The 10106-nt window shown below is 40.2% G+C and overlaps 1 protein-coding gene across 2 annotated transcripts; it reads left to right on the top strand.

Annotated features, from left to right (window-relative positions):
• The first annotated feature begins 249 nt into the window (after positions 1-249).
• On the top strand, positions 250-9487 carry ahsa1a (AHA1, activator of heat shock protein ATPase homolog 1a). Of its 2 annotated transcripts, none has more exons than XM_021612235.2 (9): positions 250-815; positions 4101-4291; positions 5845-5927; positions 6080-6197; positions 6306-6397; positions 6873-6998; positions 8367-8468; positions 8565-8616; positions 8997-9487. In XM_021612235.2, exons 1-9 carry the CDS (start codon positions 736-738, stop codon positions 9167-9169), a joined length of 1017 nt encoding a protein of 338 aa, XP_021467910.1. In that variant the 5' UTR covers positions 250-735; the 3' UTR covers positions 9170-9487. The 2 variants fall into 2 exon arrangements, with proteins under 2 accessions (XP_021467910.1, XP_021467909.1); XM_021612234.2 differs by lacking the exon at positions 250-815 and adding an exon at positions 889-1810.
• Positions 9488-10106: the final 619 nt, after the last annotated feature.

The raw sequence follows: 10106 nt of genomic DNA, 5'->3' as shown, positions 1-10106 counted from the left end.
GTTTTAAATGTAAAAATAAATATCGGGGCTTTTATTTGGTTTCCACTAGTTGCCACAAAGACGTTATATCGTAATAATGAATAAAAATAAAAAAGTTATGATTTATTTTGTCTTACTTGAAGGTAAGGCATAATGTTAAAGAAGAGAAATGGTAGAAATAGGCGAGGTGTGTGGCTTTGGGAACTAGTGACGACCATTTCCTTTTGACAGGAACTTCCGCATGTAGCTACATCCGCTTCTTTCCCCTTCCAGTCATTTCTAGTCCGCTTCTAGTAATTTCTACGGCGAGTGCGCAAGCTCCTTGCATTTCAAAACGAGTTTTCGAGAAAAACCAGGGTCCTAAAACCAAGCACACCGGCGCTCAGGTACATTTCTACGGCCATAACGCAGTTTTAGATAGATGAAATACAAAGGATTTACAGTCGGTTTAGCTGAAGTTAATGTTTTGGTTAGCGATTAATTGAATTTGTCAGTTAAAAATACATACATAGTAGCTACACTTTGCCATCTAGGTTGATATTACCAACGTTAGCCTGTGGCTAGCTGTGTAGCTAACGTAGCTTTTCGTCACGTTTCATCCTTTTTGGTTATAGGCATTTGTAATTCATTTAACTAGCTAGTTAGCTGACGTTAGCCAGCTTTAGGAAATCATTTTGAACAGTTTTTTGTTTGGTAGTAGCTAGCAAATAACATTAGCTACTGTAGCTAACCCATTAACTAGACACCGCTGTCATCATGGCGAAATGGGGAGAAGGGGATCCACGCTGGATCGTGGAGGAGAGAGCCGATGCAACAAACGTCAATAACTGGCATTGGTGAGTAACGTTAGTGTGCTTTCTTAAGCTAGATAGGCTGACTCAGATCCAGTTGAGAAGACCTCGGCAAAAGGCCTTTTTCAAATATCGCATGTTTTGTGGGATTCGATTATGCTGTTGTATACATTGCATAACCTGCACCTCCGTTTCTGTTCTTGTGAGGATGCTTATCGGCAGGTCGTTATCAAGTGAGGGGTTGAGAGAGGCTACAGCAGCATCTGAGCTGCACTGTCCCTAAGCCGAGGAACGCTCACCTACGTTCTCTTATGAGAACGAAACGTTCAACTACGTTTTTTTTATGAGATCGGAGTTGAGCGTTCCGTAGCTATCTCTACCCTAGACTCTTTCTGCGTTTTAAAGATGCACTATGCAGAAACAGCTCCGCCATTTCTTGGTTGCTAAAATTCTCAAATTTAACCTCATTTCAGTTAATCTGACAAAACAAGCAAGTATAGTGTAGAGAATCATTGTACTTTCTAAACCGCTATGAAATATTTCCCATGACCAAAAATATTGTATTTTCAGCTGTTTGAAGCTGGTGAACAATAACGTTACCAAAAGTAAAAGATACAAAAACGAAATCTAAGGAATGGAAGCAATAGAAATACTGCACATAGAACATATCTACTGCTTCTTAGACTTTCTTTCAATGAGAGTGAAAGATCTGTAACTCATATTTCTGTGTGAATTTGGTGGACGACCCATTTACCTATAGTCTACGTCAGTATTAGTCGTAATACATAAAACTTAGCGGACAAACACAGAAATGGTTCCAATCGTTTTTCCACCGTTCGTTTGAGCCATTGTGGATTTTAGAAACGCTTCAATTAAGGGCTGTGTTTTCATGTAGGTTTACCCTGCCGGTACGTTTTTGATAACTATGCTAATTAGCTGCCAATGCGGATATCATCTAGAACTACAAATGCCTGTCTCAAGCTTAACGACACTCACCAGGGCCTTGAAGATCTGGACGATACTGCCAAATTGAGGCAAAGGTAAGAATCTCTGGATTAGCTATCTAATGTTAGCCTCATTTAGTCAATCAGAAATTGACAACTGTCTTGGGCAAGTTTTTAAATTTAAATAGCCTGTTATCTAGTTAGCAACATAAGCCTGGCTAGGTGGCTATATTAACCGTTTGTTTCTCTAGCCATTTAAATTCATGATACATTAATTAAAACAAGTTTAGTTGTCTTTGGCTTTATAAACCAAGTCTAGCTTGCTACTTAACTTAGATGGTGAAGCTAGGGCTAGGCATTCTTTGTGTGTTTGTGGGTGAGGGGTGGGTAGCCTACTTGACTTAGTTACCCTGGCTAGCTGTATTATTTTAGTCTTGCTTTTTGGGAGGTTTCAGAGATGGACTGATTAGCATCCTCTTGAGTCAACAGTGTGCTTAATTTACTGTGGGGAAAACAACATTGTTTGCTGTTATCGTCTGGACAGATCATTTAGTATAGCTAGTATGCAATGTTATGTAACCTTATTTAGTCCTTCCTACTATGGTGGGTTTTAAAGTAATCGGTACTCGCATGTTTATTTGAGGTATAATTACTGTCATGTTATTGATGCCAAATTGCAAACCTTATTTGCACCTTCTCTATTCCAGAACCAGTGGGTGTGCCTGAGTCTTGCCACCTTGCTACCTTTTTTTCATCTGTGTAATGTTGTCCTCCTGCTGTTTATTCTGGGGTTCAGACTGAATGCAGTGGTAAATAATCTGCTCACAATTGACAGCAGCAACATGGACCTGTTAAATTGACAAGAAGTGTGTTGATATAGCTGCGATTAGGCATTGCTTCCTTGTTTTGAGTGTGTGCTTCTCATTCTCCTGGAGTTGGCTAGGTTTGATAAAAAAAATACTATTTCAATTTGTAACTTGCTTACCAAAATCACAATATTCTGTTTTACACTGTTATTTGTGCTGGTCTAATTCCTAAAATGGAAAAGCAGAATCTGCGCTCTCGGATGATGATGATGATGATAATAGTTCATATGGTGCTCTTTGACGTTCCAGGTTTGTGACATTGATGACTAAATCCTTTTAATGTTGGCTTAAATTCAGAGGTTTATATGTTATGCATATGTATGCATTGTTTCCTATTTTTATTTCTTAAACAATGTAATTGTTGGAGTTTGGGTATTTGATGGGTGACTAGGTGCATTGTCAAATACACTTATTCATAATGAATACATTCTGCAATGAGTTAATCTGGGTTTGAATCTGCAACATAACATGTCAAGTTAGTTCTGAATTTCTTTTAATACAGCAGTGCATTCTTACACCATGAATTGAAATAGATTTCTTATAGTTAAGGAAAGACTGACACTGGCTGAAGGAGAAGAGGATCTGGTTAGCTGAAGTAAGGTTATTAGGCTAATATCAACTAGATAGCTAGTTCTTTTTGCAGAGAATCTTAGTATTCATGGGCATGTTATAAATACTAGACTGCTACTAGGATAGTGTTCTATACAAAACCAATGCATAAACTAATATTAGTTCAGTAAGATATAGAACAGTAAATACACTTTTAAAAAAAATCTATTTTCATTTTGGATCACGGTAGCTAGCAAGTTGACAGCGACGGTGTCAGCTAGAGATGATGTGCAGGAACTTGCAGTCTTGCATGAAAGCTACTTTGACGGTAATTGTCATTTTCAAATCTGAGTAAATAGAGCACGCTATATTGATAAGTCAACTTGTCGGAGAGATCCACACGGTTATCAAAACGTTTTGAGTGTTAGGCTCCCAAGTTTTTTGTTTTTCTTCCCCTATGGTCTGTCGAGAAGCCTCTGGAATGTTCTAGTTGGTGGCACTGACTGAAGGGTTTTAAGAAAAGCTATTTCTGGAGCACCGGGGACAGGGTACAACTGTGGTGCAGATGGGGGATATTTATAACACTTGACACCAAACGGTAGCAATGATCACAACCCTCTGAACCGAAAAGAGCTACGAGTGTGAGAGTGAAATGTTTTCTCTACCTGATCATTACTTTTATTCAGGGGAAATTACATTATGGTCTGCCTCACTGTGATCATGGTGCGAGCTAAGTAAACGCTGTCAACGAATCCCCTTAACTACAACTGAACTATTTTTACAGGAAACAATTCACTTGCGTATGAATGTTATTAAAGGAGCTTGACTTTTGAGTCCCTCTAGAAAAAGCCCTTGAAACGGGGAAATCCTCCAATAACAAATGCTTGATTCTGTTACAGAATGCTTTGTTACAGTGACGGTTTCCCAATGAACGCGACCCAGTTGAATATGTTCATTGTGTGTCCCTACAGGACCGAACGAGATGTGACCGGCTGGTCAACAGACAAGCTGAAGGAGCTTCTATTGGGACTGCGCGTGGAGGGCCCAGAGGGGAGCTGCGAGGTCACTGACATCCCCAATCTGGACGGTGAGGCATCCATCAACAACCGCAAGGGGAAGCTCATCTACTTCTACGAGTGGAACGTCAAGGCGACATGGACTGGTGAGTGCAGCAGATACTAGTGTTGAACGGTATAACGGCACTAAAACGTCATGATACTGATGCCAACTTTTTAGAATACCGTAGTACCGTTTCATATAATACTACTGAATATTTTGGCCTTACCGATCAAATGAACCTGCTGGCGCCTAGTTTGTTAATAAATTCAGTGGAATTTAAGCAACGGCCACAAGTAAGCTCCGGTTCAATAATATCCACTTCACTTGTATGCACATATCACTTGTGGTAGCTGTAATCAGCCAACCACATCCTCTTCCAGCCCTCACTCACCGCTTCTCTCCGTCCACTCTTCATGCACATCTATTCCTCCATCAGTTAAAAAAATATATAATTCAGACGTGGTGGGGGTGCACAGACCCTGATGAGTCTTCTGTTATGGTTGTAGATTTGTTAGATTGGAGCAGCGTGCAAGATTTGATACATTGTTTCATTTAGTCGGCTGTTACAAGCCATAAGCACAGGCCAGTCTGAGTAGACTGCAAGTTCGCTATCACGCAGCCTCGTGAGTGCCAGAGAGGGGAAATTGACAAGCATGCATGCAGCTTTGCAGCAAAGAAAACGCCTTGTCTCTAGCCTAAACGGTTAAAATAAGACCCTATTACCAGAGATGCCTTTTATTCTTTCAATCGGTATTCGCGTGCATTTTATATCGTTTCACAAACCATGTCGCGGGCCGTTTTAAACTAATCCCGGGGCGCTAATTATTGGTTTGATAACAGTGTTCAGTCATGTAACCTAGCTAGCTAACAACCTTAAGTTGGTTTAGGCAAATTTGATTGGCACAGGAAGAAAGGAAAAGGGTCTGCTACTCATGAGATGTGATTCATATAGGCCTAATGAAGCCTAAAATATATCAAAAACTGATCTCTTTCTGGTGCTCCTTAAGTTCTGTTTGGTGCTTAGTGTTTTGAAAGTTGGGAGCAGTGTTTGTGGGAGAGAGAGGTGTGTTTGAGGGAGACCGTGTGAACGAGGGAGGTGTGTTAACTGAAGCCTGCCACAATGACATGCAGCTCACGCCCGTATATTCCTGCAGCCAAAGGTAGGCCTTTGCAAATATGAGCAAATCAGCCGATCCATGCTGGATTCTATACAAGTAGAAGTGTGAATTGTATTGAGTGGAAGTGTGAATTTAATTGACAGGTTTTTGCGTAGCACATGCTCAGAAGATTAAGAAAACAGGAACAAGCATCCGGGGGACAGGGCAAAGGGGGCGGCTAGGCTATTTTTCTCCTACCGTGGTATCATGATACTTGGCCTCGTGACCACTAGCAGACATACACATCACTCTATATGGAACTCATGTTGAACATAGGTTTTCTGCCAGCGTATTTTCTACCAAATGTATCCTACATTTTGCTTGAAGCAGAGGGTTTTGCCTACTAAAGAGCAGCATAGCCCTTGTTTCCATGGCAATGAGACTGTAATTATATTCTCCTGCACACAAAGCCCTTGGGGTTCAGTGAGAAGTGGGTGGGTTGTCATAGTGTCTCCAATGTAGGCTTCATGACATCTCTTTCTCTCTCGCTCTGTCCCAGGAACATCAAAAACCGGAATCAAGTACAAAGGGAACATCGAAGTTCCCAACCTCTCTGATGAAAATGACATGGACGACCTAGATGTAGGTTATGGCAGAATGCTAATTTGCACATCGACCGCTGATGGCTATTGGTTGTAATGTTATTTCTTTGCGTTACTTTTGTAATGGTAAAAATAATTAAACCACACCTAACATGACATTGGGTATTATCTTTGCCCCCTCCCTGGGCACAGATCAGTGTGTCACTTTGCAAAGATGAACCCAACACAACCCTCACTGAACTCATGAAGAAGGAGGGAGCGAAGAAAGTGCGTGCTGCCCTGGGGAGCTATGTGGACCACCTCAAATCCGGTGAGGCCTTTATTTATTAAAGTCAATTTAACCCTTGTGCCTGTTTATACAGATAATTAATAGTTCAGCTTGATACTGATTGAAATTGAACTTTTCCAATGACTGCAGAGTTCACTCAGGGCATGATCCTCCCAACGGCGAATGGAGTGGCGAGCAAGCCACAGCCAACGCAGACAAAGGTCAAAGTGGACAAAACCCAGGTGGGTGGCAGTTGCCTTCTCACCTTACGTCCCCATTATCTACCTTTCTCCTTTCTATTTCACATCTGTCATGGTTTTAACAATGGTGGAAACTCTCCAGCTAATATTTACTTCAATCCCATACACACAAGGAGAAGGGGGAAGAATTGAGAGACAATCAAAGAACCCCTGTATCAAGGGGCTAATGAGCATGGTTAAAACCCTACTAGCAATAACAAACCGTGTAGGAAATGTTCCATACATGTTGTATGTTGAAGAATGCTTTTTTTATTGACAAGAATTCAGTGTCCATTCAAGTAGAATTCCAACATAGGTAGTGAATTAAGTGATTTCCCCATCCCCCTTATTGATGTAAAGCGCCACATAATGAATCCAATACGTAATCCATCTACTGAACTTCCCACGTTCTGGATTTTAAGTATTCATAATCAGAATTTAGGAATAACAGGATGATCACACTTGTCTATGTCCCCAGATTGGCTCCTCCGTATCAGCCCCCTCTCCTAGCACAGGGGTCAAGATCCCCACCTGCAAGTTTAGTCTCCAGGAGACCTTCCTCACCTCACCTGACGAGCTGTACAGAACCTTCATCAACCAGGACGTGAGTAGTAAAGTAGTCAAATACTAGCTTCCCTTCCTTGTCCTTTCCTCCAACATCACTGATTGGGCCAGATATGACAGGCTGAAGTAATATGCTTGGAAACCAATTCAGGGATGAATTCACTTGGAACCAAACAAATGCGTAAGGGCAGAAACTGGAGGGACTAACCTGAACTTGTCCAATAAACACTTGGAAGAGTTTATTCAAAAAGCTATATCCATTTTCAGAAATGTTGGTAAATTAACATTCATTGTTTCAAGAATGTATGATTTTTTTTCACAATCTAATCATGGCATTGGGTTGTGTAATGACAGACATCTATTTGTTTAAAATCTACCACTTAATGTTTTCATTTCAGAGAGACAAATCAGGATTTTTAGCAAGCCGCTGTATATCCGCCTCAGGTTTTACACAGTCAAACATAACAAATACAGCTGTACAAATGATACATTTGTGACATAAAACATAATGAAAAACTGTCATATGAGATCTGTATTTAAAACATTTACATTTCACATTTGTCATTTAGCAGATGCTTTTATCCAGAGCGACTTAGCTTAGTCCATTCATCTAACGATCGCTAGGTGAGACAACCACAGAGTCAAATATACAGGATACAAACATTCCATTCCAGCTAACCATAATACAGCGTTTTGCAAAAACAATTGTTTAATTCATATCTAAAATCTATAAATGAGATGTGTAATATTTAACACAGATGAAGGTACCCATAGGCAATCATTTCTGTTGAAAAACACAAGTTTAAAAGCATTTTGGAAATAAACTCTTAATTTGGTTTTCATTGCAAAACATTCCCGTTGCGAAAAGTTTTCCTACGGTGTGCACTAATGAATACACCCCAGTACTTTCCCTAGTCAGTAGAGAATGGTTTAATTCACAAATTTGACATTAAAGTATCAATAGCAACAAAGCTGAATTGACACAATTTTCATAAATACAATTTGCACAGAAAACCAGTAAGTATATATTTGAGTGCATGTGTTTGTTTGCCTTCAATGGAAATTATTCTACCAAGGTTTTGATATAATTGATTTGCTATCGTTTTTCTCCTGTACTTCACTAGTGCAAATAATTTCAGTGCAAATGTTTTTTATTCACTCCAATACCCTTATGTTGGATTTTACTGCATCTGTTGATTTTAATAGGGATTGAAGACCAACCTCAATAGACTAGACTTTAACTCAGTGGATTACTTCCGCTTTAAAAATGTTGCCTATTATAATATAACGCCTACCTACTTTTTAAATTGTTGTCCCCTAACTCTTTTGAATCATGACTACAATTGGCTGAGGGCATAAGAATCAGTGCTTATTTGACTAATCTATGGTCTCCTCTCTCGTAATGCAGATGGTCCAGGCGTTCACCCATACTGCAGCAGTGGTCGACGGAGACAAAGGAGGGAAGTTTCAGCTGCTAGAGGGAAGCGTCAATGGAGAGTTTCTGGAGCTGGTGAGGACATGCATCTGCTTGAGCTCATGTTCTGTTGATCATGACCCATTGGTGGAGAAATACCAAATCTAACTGGTTTTGGTTTCTACTTCTTAGGTCCCAGATGAAAAGATAGTTATGAAATGGAGGTTCAAGACCTGGCCATGTGGTAGGTTTCCCCACCTTGCCCAGTGGGGCCCTTGATTTGTGTGTGTTCCTTGGCAACATTTCTCTACTTACGTATTTTTTTTTTTTTATACGGGTAATTTCTATAATTCTTAACTGCTTTCTCCACTCTGCTCCTGGGCACCCTCAGGGTATATAGGATTTGGTCCATCCTACAATGAACACACCTGACTCAACTAATTACAGGCATGATGATTAGTTGGATCCAGTGTGTTGCTACTTGGCAGGAACAAAACCGTGCATACCCTGTTGGGTGCCCACAACTGGACTTGAGAAACCTTGGATAGTAACATAACTGGCTCGGATATATTATTGTTTTAGCAACAAGTGATTCTAAAACTGGCTCTGATTTCCCTTTTCCAGAGCACTATGCAACTATTACCCTGAACATGAAGGATCGAGGCAATGAGACTGAGCTGAAGGTAGAATTTAAAGGAGTCCCGACGGTAGAGGAGGATCGGACAAAGGAGGGTTGGAAGAGACACTACTTTGAAGCCATCAAACAGACTTTTGGATTCGGGGCCCGACTCTACTGAATAATGTAAAAAAAAAAAAAAGAACCTGATTATTTAATGTGGATGAATACTCTTTAGTGCAGTCTCTTGTAGCACCAGCCCTACATCGTGCGTAGACAAACGGTGCCTTTTCCACTTGGAAGACTGGCAGTCCGTGTAAGGGTCATTGGTTCAAGGCTTTCTTTGATGTCTGTGCTTACTTTACTGAGTCTATAGGCAAAATGAGATGTAGAAACAATTACTCGATCGACAGTATATTTGGAATTAACTATTAGCAATCTCCAATTCTGCACATTTGAAGTGTGTCATGCTGAAATAAATTACATTTTTACTGAGTTATGTTTTGGGGGTTTAATGACTACTAACTGCAAGACAAATGATTAAAAGAATGCTTGTTAATACTGTTGCTCGATGGCTACCCTGTCCGGTGATGTTTCTCTGAAAAAAATTGTATGGAAACACGGTTGCTCAAGCCTGAATCTTAGTGATATTAGTCTGAATAAATAAAAAGCATGCATATTTTAACACAATTAAGACGTCAAACAATTTGCATTACACATGAAAAATGGACAGCAAGGGATACATGTACATATAATTACAAAAGGTTTTGGCATCAATAATATAGTTCAGCTAACACATCCAGAAGACTCCTTTGAATACGATCGTACAAGATCGAGACGGATGGATGGGGATATATTATCCCACTGGCTATACAAGTAACTGACAAAATAAAGGAAACTCCAACATAAAGTGTCTTAATAGGGTGTTGGGCCGCCACGAGCCAGAACAGCTTCAATGCCTAGATTCTACAAGTGTCTGGAACTCTATTGGAGGGATGCGACAACGTTCTTCTATGAGAAATTTTATAAATTGATGTTCTGTCGATGGTGGTGGAAAACACTGGACTACCAAAACAATGGCCTACCAAAAGGCCTCCTGTGGATGGGATTAAAAAATA

Source organism: Oncorhynchus mykiss, chromosome 8 (assembly GCF_013265735.2).
Source record: "Oncorhynchus mykiss isolate Arlee chromosome 8, USDA_OmykA_1.1, whole genome shotgun sequence".
NCBI classification, from domain to species: domain Eukaryota; kingdom Metazoa; phylum Chordata; class Actinopteri; order Salmoniformes; family Salmonidae; genus Oncorhynchus; species Oncorhynchus mykiss.
The sequence above is the reverse complement of the archived record's forward strand: the minus strand, read 5'-3'. Positions and strand labels throughout refer to the sequence as shown.